This window comes from Lithobates pipiens, unplaced genomic scaffold, assembly GCF_037356315.1.
Source record: "Lithobates pipiens isolate NorthernLeopardFrog02 unplaced genomic scaffold, aLitPip1_a1.2 Scaffold_8, whole genome shotgun sequence".
Classification (NCBI taxonomy): Eukaryota; Metazoa; Chordata; class Amphibia; order Anura; family Ranidae; genus Lithobates; species Lithobates pipiens.
The window spans coordinates 436,499,357-436,515,401 of NW_027507903.1; the positions used below are offsets into that span (position 1 = coordinate 436,499,357).

The following is a 16,045-nucleotide window of genomic DNA, read 5'->3' on the forward strand; positions in this document are numbered from 1 at the left end:
CGCGGAGACCACCGTTATCGTACAGCCGACCGCCGCCTGAAGAGATGGACACCTCGGTTGTGGCAGCAGCTGCTGCCGTTACCGAGATATCCCTCTTCAAAAAATGGACGTACATCGTCGTGCGGCGGTCGGCAAGTGGTTAAGGACGGTGTGTACCCAGCTTTAAAAAGGTTGCAATAGGAAATAGGTAAATGGTCTACACATGTATATTATAGACCCATACTGGTTCTTTTTAGAGAAAAACTTCCTTATCTACCTCTCAATATTTTTACAGCTGTATTTTAAAGAATATCTTCAGCCAAAAATGTTTTCTACTGTATGAAGGAGTATATAAGTTAGAACCTGTAAGAGGCTCAACTGACTTCTTGTCCTGGTGACACATTTTTATCTCTTATGCCCCTGTACACATGATCGGAAATTCGGCCAGCAAAAGACCGATGAGAGCTTTTGGTCGGAAATTCCGACTGCGTGTATGCTCCACCGGACTTTTGCTGGCGGAATTCCTGCCAGCAAAAGATTGAGAGCTGGTTCGCTATTTTTCGGTCGGAAAAGAAGTTCCAATCGGAAATTCCAATCATCTGTACTAATTCCGACGAGCAGAATTTCTATGCATGCTCGGAAACAATTCGAGGCATGCTTGGAAGCATTGAACTTAATTTTCTTGGCTTGTCATAGTGTTGTATGTCACCGTGTTCTTGACAGTCGAAAGTTCAGAGAACTTTTGTATGACCGTGTGTATGCAAGCCAAGCTTGATCGGAATTCCGGGAAAATCCGCTTGTGTGTACAGGGCATTAGAAGTGAGGGAAAATCTGCAATCCCTCACTTCCTGTCTGGTAAATCTGTGTCACAAAAACAGGTGGTGAAGGGAAAACCCTCCATTGGAGAGCCAGATAGCAAAACTTGACTGGGGTCCAAAAATATAATTGAACAAAAATGGCTATACATACACTTTAACTGAAAATATTACAGCTGGGATGTCAGTGGTTGTGATGTGTAACACCAAAATCTGTATTTTACATCTGCTTTTACTGCAGTTTTTTGAAAATTCATTTTATTTAATTTTATCCCTTCCAGATAATACTATTTTCTAAAAATTTTGACAGTTTGGATAGACAGTTACTAATTATGTCGATCAAGGCCATTTTCAGGTGATGCAACAGCAGAGATTTTTGCTGTTGCTATGGAGAGAGAAATGAAGAATAAAAAAGAGTTCCCATGATTGCTGGCATCTAGTCACATCACCTATTGTGTTCAGAATTTAGAGATTAAAGTTTTTTTTATTCAGTTACCAGTTGCATTAACAACTAATTGCACCCTGCATGTTTGCTAAAGTGCAGCGCTTTTCTCTGCATATCAGGAAAGTACGTGGTTTTGCATGTTCCTGACATACAAATATGTGAAACTAAAGAGGTGCACTGGCTTTAAGGAATCCAGTAGACATTAACCAGAAGGGTTGGGGATCCTCCTGAATACAGAGAGGATTTGTAAGGTTTGAGCTAGATCATCACTCCTTTTGAATCCAGCCCAAACAATACTATTTCTAAACTGAGCTATTATAGTTGTTTCTAGATATTTAAACATTTGAATACGAGCTATTTAGAAAAGTATAATATACAGCATATTTTTTAAAGAATATTTTAATAGATACTATCAGTGGCGGCTGGTCCATATTTTTTGGGGGGGGGGGGGAGGAGCTATCGTCACACAACTGGGTGGGTGCACTGCGCCCCTAGCCCACTCTTTTTGAAGCCAATTAGAGCCTCAAGTTCTAATCTTGTGCTTAAAAAAAAAAATTTAACTGAAATCCATGCATCCGGTGCCCTGCATCTAGATTATGGACCGGGCGCATGGAATAGGGGGGTGGCACCCCTGTGGCCCTTTATGTCATTTTCTGGATCCAGCCTTTTCATCTGCCAAGATTGAGAGACACTCCCTTTTCTATAGGCCCTGCATATGATCCAAGACCAAATGCTCTTGGGAACATTTAATTGCCTAGGTTAGCAATCCTGCCCAGTATCTAGTGTTTCCTCAATGATCCGCCAGCATTGCTGTCTGACCCCATCCACATGAAAAAACATACTGCTGAGCCTGAAGCCCAGTATGATTGTGCATATGATCTCTCTTGGACATCTAAGCCCCTGTACACACGTTCGGAGATTTCCACAACCAAATCCGGCGGATTTTGCCCGTCGGATTTTGTCCGTCGGATCTTGTCCAAAACTGTTGCATATACACGGTTGGACAAAGTTGGCGAAAAATCCAATCTTTCATGATGTGATGACGTAATTTCGTTACGATGGGACTACATTCAGGCTAGTAGCCAATAGCTTTGATGTAGGAATTTGATCTGAGCATGCGTGGCACTTGGTCCGATCAAAATTCTCTACACATGATCGGAGTATGTCCGATCGGCCCAGTTGGTTGGGAAATATTTCCAACATGTTGGAAAATTGGGTCCGACGGAATCAGTCCGATGCATACCACACACAGTCGGATTATCCGACGACACGGTCCGATAGGACACATTCTGACGGATTTTCCGACCGTGTGTACAAGGGCTTAAGGATACCTTAAAGCTGGAGTCCCGCAATTTTTTTTTTCTAAAAGTCAGCAGCTACAAATACTGCATCTGCTGACTTTTAAAATAAGGACACTCATCTGTCCCAGGGTCCAGTGATGTCAGCATCCGAGGCTGAACCGTTCCTCGGTGCTCAGATGCTGCTGCCACCATCTTCGGTAAGGGAATCAGGAAATGAAGCCTTGCGGCTTCACTTCCCAGTTCCCTAATGCGCATGCGCAAGTCGCGCTGTGCAATCCGAATGGTCCCTGCTGTCTCTGGGACCCATGTGTCCCAGCAGACAGCACGGGGGGACAGGAAGAGGCGTAGACTCCTGTGGGAGTCTATGCCCGGAAGTGGGTGAAAATACCTGTCTTAGACAGGTATCTGCACCCCCCTCCCCCCTGAAAGGTGCCAAATGTGACACAGGAGGGGGGGAAGGTTCTGGAAAAGTGGAGGTTCAATTTTTGTGTGAACCTCCGCTTTAAGTGTACGTCTAGTCAAAACTTGTTTTCTTAGTTTTGAATAGAGAATGGAAGGATTAGAACCTTTGTCAATTTTTTTTTTGTTAGAGAGTTTTACTCTCACTATTTGTACTACTGTAAACATTTTACCAGACAAGAAGTAAGGAAAACTGTCCAATAGAAACATACAGTATAATTAAAATTATTTTCACATACATATAATACTTTTCTTTAGTAGAGTAGGGGAAGGCTAGCACCCATGTCAGATATTTTTTGTCTGTGTCCCTGTTACAGATATTCCCTCACTTGGTCTGATGAAACGGTTGTCAGCAGAACAGGAAGTGAGTGTAAATCTCCCTAACGGTGCCTTAGATGGCAATAAAAACATGGCAGTTCAAATCCTTCTCCACTTTTTTCAAAACTAGAAAAAAGTTTTTGGTTTAAAATACATTTTATATAATGAAAGTTGACAGAAAATGATAAAGGCATTCTTTTATTGAAGCGTAACTAAACCCTCCTATCGTTTTCAGCCAAGGAAGCTGTCATCTTAGCCTCTGTTTGATTTTCAACTGCCATGATGCTGCACATGTGAACAGTTATGACACCAGGCATTTGATGGTTAGACAGTTTGGTTGAGAGCACAACCAATGTGACAGTTAAATTCCCAGCAAATAAGATATCCTAGTCAAATCCGAAAATAGGCCCTATATAGAGTGCATCCGTAAAGTATTCATTGCGCTTCGCTTTTTCCACATCTTGTTTTGTTACAGCCTTATTACAAAATGGATTAAATTCATTATTTTCCTCAAAATTCTGACAACGTGAAAGAAGTTTGTTTGAAATCTTTGCAAAGTTATTAAAAATAAAAAATGAAAAAAATCACATGTACATAAGTATTTACAGCCTTTGTCATGACACAAAAAATTGAGCTCAGGTGCGTCTTGTTTTCACTGATCATTCTTGAGACGTTTCTACAACTTGATTGGAGTTCACCTGTGGTAAATTCAGTTGATTGGACATGGTTTGTAAAGGCACACACCTGTCTATATAAAGTCCCACAGTTAACATGCATGCCAGAGTACAAACTAAGCCATTTTGTCCAAGGAATTGTCTGAGACAGGAGTGCATCGAGGGACAAATCTGGGGAAGGGTAGAGAAAAATGTCTGCAGCATTGACGGTCCCAATGAGCACAGTGACCTCCATCATCCGTAAATAGAAGAAGTTTGGAACAACCACCGTCAAACTGAGCAATTGGGGGAGAAGGGCCTTAGTCAGGGAGATGACCAAGAACCCAATTGTCACTCTGACAGAGCTCCAGTGCTTCTCTGTGAGAGAGGAGAACCTTCCAGAAGAACAATCACCTATGCAGCACTCCACCAATCAGGCCTGTATGGTAGAATAGCCAGACAGAAGCCACTCCTCAGTAAAAGGCACATAACAGCCTTCCTGGAGCTTGCCAAAAGCAGCTGAAGGACTCTCAGATCATAAGAAACAAAATCTGGTCTGATGAAACAAAGGTTGAACTCTTTGGCCTAAGTGGCAAGCGTCATGTCTGGAGGAATCCAGGAACCACTCGTCACCTGGCCAATATCATCCCTACAGTGAAACATGGTGGTGGCAGCATTATGCTGTGGGGATATTTTTCAGCTGCAGGAACCGGGAGAATACCGTATTTTTCCGTCTATAAGACGCCCCCATGTATAAGACGCCCCCCACTTTTGCGACCCAGAATTAAGAAATCCATATTTTAAACAGGTAAAACAGAACACAGTTTTATTTAGTAATTAACTTTTACATACCAGTATATTATGCATCATATCACTTTATTCAACCTCTATTGCATCAATGTTCTCTTCTTCATCACTAGTTCCAGACAGAATTCTTCTTTTGCATCATTGCTGTCTTCTGAGTCACAGTCAACTGTCTCTCTGCAGCTCTATTCCCATGCTCTTTTGCATAGCTAACTACACTGAGTTTAAATTTTGCAGAATAAGACAGTCTCTTACTTTTATTATTCTGTGACATCTTGGGCTCAAAACGCTCTGCTCTCTGCATCTGCGCAGTCTCCACGTCGAACGGGATCGTATCTGCGCACTCTCCACCTCCTCCTCTTCCTCCAGCTGACGTCACTAACATATGGCTCGTGATTGGAGGAAGCCGTTCACAAGCTATGACCATCTAGGCACCCGCACGGCTCTCTCCCAGGCTGACTGACCGTGTATAAGACGCTGCTCGAATTTCAGGCTAACAATTTAAGGATAAAGTAGCGTCTTATACACGGAAAAATACGGTAATCAGGATCGAGGGAAAGATGAATGCAGCAATTTACAGAGACATCCAGGTTGAAAATCTGCTCCAGAGCACTATGCACCTTAGACTTGGGCGAAAGTTCATCTTCCAACAGGACAACAACCCTAAGCACACAGCCAAAATAACAAGGGAGTGGTTACGGGACAACTCTGTGAATGTCCTTGAGTAGCCCTGCCAGAGCCCAGACTTGAACCTGACATCTCTGGAGAGATCTGAAAAAGGCTGTGCACCGATGCTCCCCATCCAACCTGATGGAGCTTGAGAGGTCCTGCAAAGAAGAATGGGAGAAACTGCCTAAAAATAGGTGTGCCAAGCTTGTAGCATCATACTCAAACATTCATGAGGCTGTAATAGGTGCCAAAGGTGCTTCAACAAAGTATTGAGCAAAGGCTCTAAATGATTATGCATGTGTGATTTTTTTTTTCGTTTTTATTTTTAATAAATTTGCAAAGATTTCAAACTTCCTCATGTTGTCATTATGGGGTATTGTTTGCTGAATTTCGAGCAAAATAATACATTTAATCCATTTTGGAATAAGGCTGTAACATAACAAAATGTGGAAAAAGTAAAGTGCTGTAAATACTTTCCGGATGCACTGTAAGAAAAGACAAAAAAGATAAAATGTAGGCAATTTCAGCATTTCGGGGCATGAGTAATTTAAACATACATCCATTGCGACTATTGGCACTCCTCCTCTGACACAGAATACTTTCCAGGAGTATATTCAGTAAGGAAGGCTACTATAGGAAGCTATTTTATTTGTTATCTAAGAGAAAAAAAAAACTCTTGTGCATGAGTATAATGGCCCAGTTTAGGTGAATGCGATAGTCCACTTCACCAGGGGTATTGCTTCAGGATTGTCTGCCCTCTAGAACTTGGGGTGTCCTTGAAAAGTCTGAAAAATGTAAAGAAAAGAGGGTGCACCAACCCAGTACATTATCTCATGCAAATGTATTAAAGGTATAGTATATTAAAAACTACTCACAAACATGAGATGTTAGTAAGCTCAAAACAGCCAATCTTCCCTGGCTTAAAAGTCCTTGAATATACAGTCTCCCTACCCTGGGGGGACCAGCTGGCTGACGCATTTAGAAGTTCTGAGGAAGAAGCCAGGGCTCTGAACCTTTGAAACGCTTCAACCAGCTGGGGCCCCAGCTTGGTCCCCCGACCAGGGTCTGGAAACTGTATATTCCAGGACTTTTTATCCACAGAAGATTGGCTGTTTTGAGCTTACTTACATCTCCTGTTTGCGAGTAATTAATTAGTTAGTTAGTTAATATTTTATACCTTGAAAAAATTTACGTGGGATAATGCACTAGGCTGGTGCTCCCCAATTTTTTTCAATTTTAGATTTGTTCTCCAAGTATTGATGAAGGGGGATTTCCCCCCCCCCCCCCCCCCAAATGCAATGGATACTTTCTATCTTTCTGTTGTCTCAAATTTATCAACAGTAAATAATTATGGACTCTCAATGATAATGGCTGGGTTTCTTTTGTTGTTGATTTCCCTTGGCTATTGTATTTAGGCAGCCACAGCATGTGTGGGTGGCCTGAATATAATGGGCGGTGCAGTCACTGTTCAGCAGATCATTTACCACCAGCCTCAGTTGATTTTAAAAATGGATTTTGTTGAACTAGGGGGTGGGTGGGAATCGGGTTGCTTGCAGGGCCATGAATGGATAGAATCTTGCACAATTTAGCAGAAAATGCAAGCCATCTATGGCCAGAATTTTATCAGTACTTGCTCTTTGACTCTACAGGCTAATCTGATTAGATATTATTTGACAGACAGCAGACACTACCACCTTTTCTTCTCACACATCTGAAGCTATCTGCTAAAATATTATTTTTCTGTCTTCAGCATTTGCCCTTTGATACTGCTATCTAGCTTCACACAGTCCAACATGGGTAAAGGATTTGTATTTTATTACTGCTGTGACCTGACCTTAAAAAAGCATATGTGCAAAACTGAGCTTTTTTAAAAAACATATTTTTCATAAAAAGCAGAGAAGAGAAAATAGAGCAGTTTATCACCTTCGATCAAATGGATTTTTCCAGTGTAGGTTACAATGTGAAAACCAGTTTCTGATTAGTTGTTATGGAAGAACAGCTGTGTTAACTTTGTCGCAATTTTTACAAGAAAAGCATTGGTCGCAATCATACATAAAAGTGACCAAAACATTCACTACAAAGGGAACTTGTAGACACTCAGACATATATAACATTTTACTATAATATATAACTATAGAAGGCAAGGGCTACATAGGTCAGTACATAAAATTAGGGCATTATCTCATGAAAGTGTCAAATTGTGGTGCTGCATAGTTTGTTTCAACAAAGACCCCTCTACCTTCTCCTAATGTGTTGTGTACCTATGATTGATTTTTATTAGCCCTCATTCAGTATGCCAACTTTCTCCTGACACCTCTGTTCTATTATGGACAGCGCAGTAGCCAAGTGGTTAGCACTTATACTTAACAGCAGTAGGGTTGTCGGTTTGAATCCCAGCCACAGCACTACCTGCATTGGTTTCCTCCAGGTTTTACGGTTGCTTTCCACACTGCAAATACATGCTGGTAGGCTAATTGGCTCCTGTCTAAATTGACCCTAGTATATGTATGTATGAATGAGATCTAGGCACCTTAGATTTTAAACTCCTTGAGAGTTAGGGACTGATGTGAATGTACAATATATGCAAAGTACTGTGTAAACTAATGGTGTTATATAAGTACTTGAAATAAAATAAAATATTAGGCTACAGTCATTTCTCTCCAGGAAGTCTTGACTTTGTCTCCTGAAACAAGTTGATTTGTTAACAACTCTTTGCTGTAAAGATGGAAAGCTCATGAAAACGTAAAGGGTCAGTACACCCAAAAGAGATGCTTCAGCTATGCTTGGTTGCTGGAGAATTAAATTGCCTGACAATTTCATACAGCTGAAGCTGGCCATACATGGTTGGATTTTCGCTCGAACTTTCACAGAAAAAATATTTATCAGAACAATCTTTCTTGCCATCATTGAATCAACTAGTTTGAAAGCCATTAAAGGCTAGGTCTAGATTTTGCTTTCAATAATTTTTATTGAAATCAAATTTTACAGATAACAAGGGTTCACATTGATACAAGTTTTATGTCAACAATAGTGTCACGATAGTGGGTCTCAGAATAGCACGAATGGAACATTATATAATTGTACTAAACAAAGGCACTGACCCTGTCCATTCCTATCCATAGGAAAACTTATGGTTCATAAGGTGCCTCTCACACGCTATTGATAACTGTTCACTGTATGAGAAATAGGAAGAAGGGAGCACCCACAATGCCACATCCCTAATGTATCAAGGGAAAACAAATAAGATACCAAATAGATATCAACAGGTCGGACTTTTAAGGCATGGAAGCAAATAGGAAAGTAGAAAAAAATATTTATTTTATTGAAAAATACAATATCATAACAGTGTTCAAAACAATATAAAAATCATATGAAATGATATAATTTGTACATTGACAATTGATAATTTTGACGCGACGCACACGGGCTCAATGTACAAGTTATATCATTTCATATGATTTTTATATTGTTTTGAACACTGTTATGATATTGTATTTTTCAATAAAATAAATATTTTTTTCTACTTTCCTATTTGCTTCCATGCCTTAAAAGTCTGACCTGTTGATATCTATTTGGTATCTTCTTTGTTTTCAACTGTTCACTGTACACCCAACGATAGTATTAATAAACTCTATAACAGATCAAGGCCATCCTGGTCTGAAGGTCTTGAAACAAAGAAAGGAGGAAAAAAAAAGGGGGATAAGAGAGGAATAGGAAACAGTGAAATTCCCTGTAGAGGGACTGTTGTATGATGGAATCAGATTTCCCAGCTTGAGTCTGAACTGAATATTCTGCAGAGCCCACTATCAAGCATGTGGGAACCCAGCTATGGAGACAAAGTAAAAGTTTATAAGAAGAGGTGAAAAAGAGCAAAGTGGAGAAAAGGAAAAGAGAGAAAGAGAGAAGAAGAAAGAAGAGGAAGAGAGAATGTGCAAACGATCCCCATGCTCCAGGCTTAGGTGTAGATTTTGGATCATGTTGGGTTCATGTTATACTCATATTAGGGTGTAACTTGAAGTATAGTCAAATAAATAATTCCACAAACCTCCTTTACCTCATCCAAATCATGGAGTGCTTCTTCTGGATGAAACATCTCTTTTATATTTCTTTTAATTCACTGGGATCACTCCCCGTCCTCTCTGCCACTACAGCAAAAGGACTGTGCGCATCCTCACCAGTAATACCTCTTCCTTCACCCCTTGTAGACCAGCTGCATCTCTCCAGTCCAGGTCTGTACCTCCATATGGACCTGAGGCTGGAATAAACATTGATAGAACCTGTGCATCTTCTGGATAAAACATCCCTTTTGTATTTCTTTTGATTTACTGGGATCACTCCCAGTCCCATCTGCAAGTACAGCAAAAGGACTGTGCACAGCCTCACTGGTAATCCCCCTTCTTTCACCCCTTGTAGACCAGGTGCATCTCTCCAGTCCAGGTCTGTACCTCCATATGGACCTGAGGCTGGCATAAACATCGATGGAGCATGTGCATTGCGATGCCTTAATGCATCATGATGTATCAATTGTGGTCAGTGCACACTGGTCAAAAGATTATTGCTGCAGTATTTACATTTTTTGTTTTTTGTTTTATGTTTTTGCAAATGGTGGACTTGGCCTTTAAAATTTCATCCAGACCTGTTAACTGAATGTAACCCCAGATGTGTTAAACAAGTTTCATTACAATATGTGCAATTTTTTTCACTAAGGAAAAACACATTCACAGAAATGAATTTGTAAGAAAAACATTTGATTTTACTCCTTGGAAATGTTGTCATTACTACAGTTGTAATTGAACATTGATTTGACTCCATTAACCATTTGAAAATTGAATGAATATTCCAAAAACAAATATTTTTGATCAAAATTCTACTGTTGTATATGCCAGCTTAACTTGCCAAGGTAATATGACTTTTTAAGCTATAACTGCACAAGACTCAGAGCAGTACTAGGTTTATGGCAGGATCACCAGGTATTATTTAACATATAACCATATAACAGAGTATATGGTATAATTATTAGACCAAAAGAGAGCAAATAAGAGAAGTTTAATGCTAGGATTTGCATGCTATGTAACGTTAATAACGTGAATTACTGGCTTTAGCATGATTGCCATATTTATTGAATTTATAGTACCACACTGAATAATACTCTCAGTGTCAGTTAAAATTAGAATTTTGGATCTTGCCAATGTATCATAAAGGAAGACCAATACTGCACAGTGCACAGTTGTATATATGTACAGAAATGTGTAATGCTTTTATGTATAGGTTAATTTTACTTGTGTGGCATGGTAATAATAAAAAAATCTATTCAAATTTTTTTCTGTGAACTTTACTGTAATAAAATGTATTCTATTTCAGGGGCTTTTCTTATTCCATACTTCATCATGTTAGCTATCTGTGGAATTCCCCTCTTCTTTATGGAGCTGTCTCTGGGTCAGTTTTCTAGCCTGGGGCCCTTAGCAGTGTGGAAAATAAGTCCACTCTTTAAAGGTGAGTCATATGCCAAGATTATATAATATAGATAAGGTAATATGCACAGATACCACATTAAAGTGGAACTAGACTTACCTCAACACCAGAAATGTGACTTTAGTGAGCTCGCTTGTGGGTACTGACATCTTCTACCAGTCTTCTTATGGGTTTTGAATATTCAGCCATCTTTGGTGAGCCAAGTCAGGATGATGTAACTCTCATGCATGGGCATGAGTTTTCAATCATCCTGGCATTGAGGCGTGTACATTTTAAAGAAGCATGCAAGCAGGGAGGCAAAAAGATTTTATTAAAGAAGGGACATTTATTTTTAAGCCAAAGTTCCATTTTAATAGCATATGCTTTTCAGATATACACAGATGTCAAAAATGTTGTACGTATTTTATATACCTGGCTGAGATCTGCTTTGGCTACAGTAAACTAGCAATGTAAGCAAACTTTAATTTTGCTATTAATCATGTACAGAAACTGAAGACAATGTTCTTGTCATGGTTATTATACATATAGCTCATATATTTTTAATGTTGCTGTTTTTATTATAATTCTCCTTGTGGCCTTATGAAAAGCTATTTATGGTGATATAGGTACAAGCAATCTCAAACAAGCAATTCATCATCAATTAAAATATGAAATAATGTAATATACATCCTATTGTTCTGCACGTTACAATCAACTAAAAAAATATCAATTGAAAATAAAATCTATTGGTCATTAATCTAAATGATCTGTTTATGACTATTGGTTTTCTGACAATAAAAATAGTACTGTTCGAATGCCCCCCAAATCTGTGCCAGTCCGATCAGCACATGAATAGACTGGTGCAAGACAAACAGAACTGACTTGTCAGGCTCTAGTACACTTCAACAAAACAGTGGCTGTCTGCACACTGATGTGGGCCTGTAGATTAAGACCCAAAAAGGGTGAAACTTGTTTAGAAAGTGCTAAAGCCAAAAATAGCCAGGTGACTGTTGGTATTCTTAGAAGAAGGACAGTAATATCAACCCCTGACTTTCTCTCAGTACAGTTTTTCCTTGAAAGGCAGATTAAAAAGGTATTACTTTGACAATGGTTTCCCTACTTATACAAAACAATCAGTTTACACATAAAGCATTATCTCTATTGTAGCAAATAAAAATGATACAAATCAGTCCCATGGTAACATAATGATTACAGATCAGAATAGCTCTGTTCTACTTCATTTAGTGTAACTCTGCCATGTCTTCCTTTTTCTTCTGTAGGTGTTGGGATGGGCATGCTTCTTATTGTGGCCCTAGTAGCCATCTACTACAACATGATAATTGCCTACGTGTTATTCTACCTCTTCGCCTCTCTGACCACCAGCTTACCCTGGAAGCATTGTGGCAACTGGTGGAACACTGAGCTCTGCCTGGACCACCATGTGATTCGGTCCAGCAACTCTGCACTACCAATAAACATCAGCTGCACTGTTAGCCCCAGTGAGGAGTACTGGAGGTGAGTGTCGGGGACCTACCCTGTGTTGTGTTATCTGTATGGCTATCAAGGACATAAATTACAGTGTATCTAGGCCTAAAAAACAAAAATGTAAAATACAGTATTATCACTTTACCAGTCCTTAGAAGCGGTGGCTGAACTTGTTTTAATTTTTCAAACTAAGAACATTATCAGTAAGTACAAAAGTACTGTGTGAACTGAAAAGAATGTACAGAGGTTTTTTTTGCCAGAGGCTCTAATAGGCTTCAAAATAGGGTGGGCTTGGGACACAGAGAGTGTGCCCTGATCCCACCCAATTTTGTGATCATAGCGAATAAATTTTTGCTTATTACACACAAATCTTCCTCCCCACCAATCAGGAGACAGGACGTCAGGCCTGCTTCCTGATTGGCCAAAGTGCCAGGCCACCAAGGATGCCTGGGGCTTCGGAAGAGGAGAGAGGAGACTCGAGCTGGAGTGGAGGTTGCCGTTGCTTTGAGAGGTAAGTCCCCTCAGCTGCATCCCCCCTACCCCCCGCACATGAATCATGGCTCTGGCACCCCCCTCGGGTGCCAGAGCCATGATCCTTGTGGGTGGGTGTGCCAGAGCCGCGATCCACGTGGGGGTGCAGTTAGAGCCGTAATCCCCATCAGTGGGGAGGATCGTGGACACAGTGGCTGCATTTGATGGGCACAGTTGGCTGTATTTGATGGGCGCAGGTGGCTGCATTTGATGGGCACAAGTGGCTGCATTTGATGGGCACAAGTGGCTGTGTTTTATGGGCACAATGGCTGCGTTTGATGGGCACAAGTGGCTGCATACGGTGGGCACATGTGGCTGCGTTTGATGTGCACAATGGCTGCGTTTGATGGGCACAGTGAGGCTGCACTTGATTGGGGGGGGGCATTTCAGTATTTTTCAGTTTGTGTCCCCCAAAAATTTGGAGCACTAGCCACCACTGCCACCATGTAATGAAGATGAGCAAAGGTAGAAATGTTTTCAGTCCAGCCTGTGTGACAACCCTGGCTGCCCTTATAGATACAGTGGAGTGAGTGAGCTTAACCACAAAAGAACAGGATTTTTGTTATCTTCGGGCTCAACAGGTGAAAATAAAATCCTTTGTATTGTATAAGTCCTGAACCTTATGTTTTAATGTGATGGGCTGTTTTCAGTCCTTGGAGGAGTCCTGCTGAACCCTCAGAGGAATTTACTGAAGTTTTGAAAGTGCCACACAAGCTTTGATAGTCCTTTGGTAGAATTCAGAGCTAAAAAAACTGATCATGCCGTTGCCTGGATTGTAAAAACTAGGAGAAAACAAAGGAAAACAGGCAAAAAAAAAAATATTTCAGGCATCATATCTAAGGACTGGTAAGCTGCAAGTTATGTTTTTTGGTTTATATACGTTTTAACTAATCAGCAGAGATCATTTTTAACTTGGGTTAAAGGAAAATACTTAAAATTACAAATTACAACCAATAATATCTAATTATCCATTTTGTATTGTGATTCCTTTGGTCAATGCTTCCACTGAAGTCGCTACGTTCTTCACATCCAAGGGAGTTCTGGAATAGGGGATCCAGGACAGATTCGATGGAACCTGTGTCTATGTCTTCTCCTAGCCTGGACTATTGTCTATCTATGCATTCTAAAGGGAGTGAAGTCTTCTGGCAAGGTACAAATCATACAATTAGAAGAATATTATTTCAAGAATTTATTTAAATGTGGTATCTGTACAGGGTGTTATTGGTTAGTTTGTTCTTCACAAAAATTATCAATGCAGCTTTGTAATCATCATTATTACATCAGTAAATGTATTTGTTTAAATGAAAACAGTCTAGGTATATGAATTCGACCTAGCCACTTACAGCCTAATGAACAGTCTGTACAACAGAGCCCAGAGTACAACAGAGCCCAGAGAAGGGGAGGGAGAAGTGGCGCACGGAAGTAAGCAGGTGTGCTAGCAAGGAGCATGCTCATAGGACAAAACAGCAGAATGACAAAGAGATACGTTCTTAGGGTGGGGGAGGGACAAGACCTATAAGATTTCTTGAACTGCAGCACAGAAAAATTTATTCTGAGCAGAATGGCGGGTGGGTTCAAAGTAAAAATAAGTATTTGCTGCTGGTTGTAAAAGCAAACCTGTTGCTTTTCCCAGAAAGTAGGCATAGTTACAGGGTGGTTTAATAGCGACATGTCTGCAGGGAAGTAACTGTTTCCCGGCCACTATACATAAATGTCCACACCTTTACGTCCTCCTGCTCGCGCACCTTTTTTGCCCCTTCTATCATAATAGTAATAGTAATCAGAGGCTATCATTCATGAAGCCTTTGTTTACTACTGTGATCGCTGTAAATGTTCCCTGTATCATGTGATCACTGTGACCAATCACAGCGATAACAGTAGTAAGCAATGGATGCGGCCAATCGGTCAAAAATGATTGATTATACAGTCATCATGACTATAAGCAATCACATTGTAAAAAAAATAAAAATTAATTACTCCCCCCCCCCCCCCAGGAGCAGTATAGTGTCACTGTGGTATCACTACACTACTCTGATAGTACAGTATGTAAAATACATACAATACATACTGTCCTTAGAGCAAGTACAGCCTCAGTATGGCTCCTTTCCCCACTGCCAGGCCAGTCAGAGAGTGCAGAGCATTTTACACAGGTACAATAGGAAACCAGCAAGGCTTCACTGATGGTTTCCCTTATTGCAGTGGTCATCAACCTTGTCCTAAGGGCCCACTAACAGGCCAGGTTTGCTGCTCAGTGATTGCAGTATTCTAGTCTGCATCTCCCCAAGGTAATACATAAAACATGGCCTGTTAGTGGGCCCTGAGGACAGGGTTGAGGACCTCTGTTTTAGGGTAAAAAATCTTTAGGCTTTAGAACCACTTTAACACTACCTTGGGATGTTTACTGTGTAGAATGTAGTCAATTTGTGTGTATTTCCACTGCACTGTTGCTTCAGGAAAAAAGGGAGGGTACAAACCGGCAGACCCTGACTGTAAAGAGGTTACTATTGGCAACAATAAATAGTTAAATTTTCGGTTGATCTTTTTAAGCAGTATATTTTAATTATTATATTAAAAAAATTAACCATAAACCATAAATACTTAATTAAAACCAAGTGCAATTCATAAGGTTTTGCCCACACAAATAAATAATACAATATCCGCAGACGAATATAACTCACAGGACACGCATAAAAAACACACACTTACATTAATACACAACACGCAACGCAGGTCCGGACCTATTGCTATAGACTATTATAACCGCTGTTGGTATATAACAAAAATAATAATTAATCTAGGCGAACAATTGTTCTATAGTCCCAATTAGTCCCTAAACGGTTAAACAATAGTTTTGAGCAAATAAGGGAGAGGGGATGAAATTGATGGATGGAATGCGAACTAGATAGCCTATGTAGCAATTTGATCAAACCGCAAGTGTTTCAAGCTAAGTAGTAACTTCATTTAAACAGTAGGTACTAAGTATCCACATCAGCATGCTCTAAGGTGCAGTTCATTTTCTATCGGCATATATCAATAGAATTCTTATTGGGTAGTCATCTTTATTTTTAAGCCAAGCAACCTTGCTATAGGGGATTTAACCATACAGTCACTGTCCTTTTAAATAGGGGTAGCTAG

The 16,045-nt window shown here is 40.2% G+C and overlaps 1 protein-coding gene across 1 annotated transcript in view; it reads left to right on the top strand.

The window, feature by feature from the left end:
• Nucleotides 1-16,045, top strand: part of SLC6A7 (solute carrier family 6 member 7) — a 212,935-nt gene that overhangs the window by 61,789 nt on the left and 135,101 nt on the right. Inside the window, exons 3-5 of the mRNA XM_077468287.1 lie at nucleotides 10,805-10,936; nucleotides 12,175-12,409; nucleotides 13,922-14,060. Coding sequence (XP_077324413.1) covers nucleotides 10,805-10,936; nucleotides 12,175-12,409; nucleotides 13,922-14,060 — 506 coding nt within the window. The remainder of the gene's footprint in view (nucleotides 1-10,804; nucleotides 10,937-12,174; nucleotides 12,410-13,921; nucleotides 14,061-16,045) is intronic.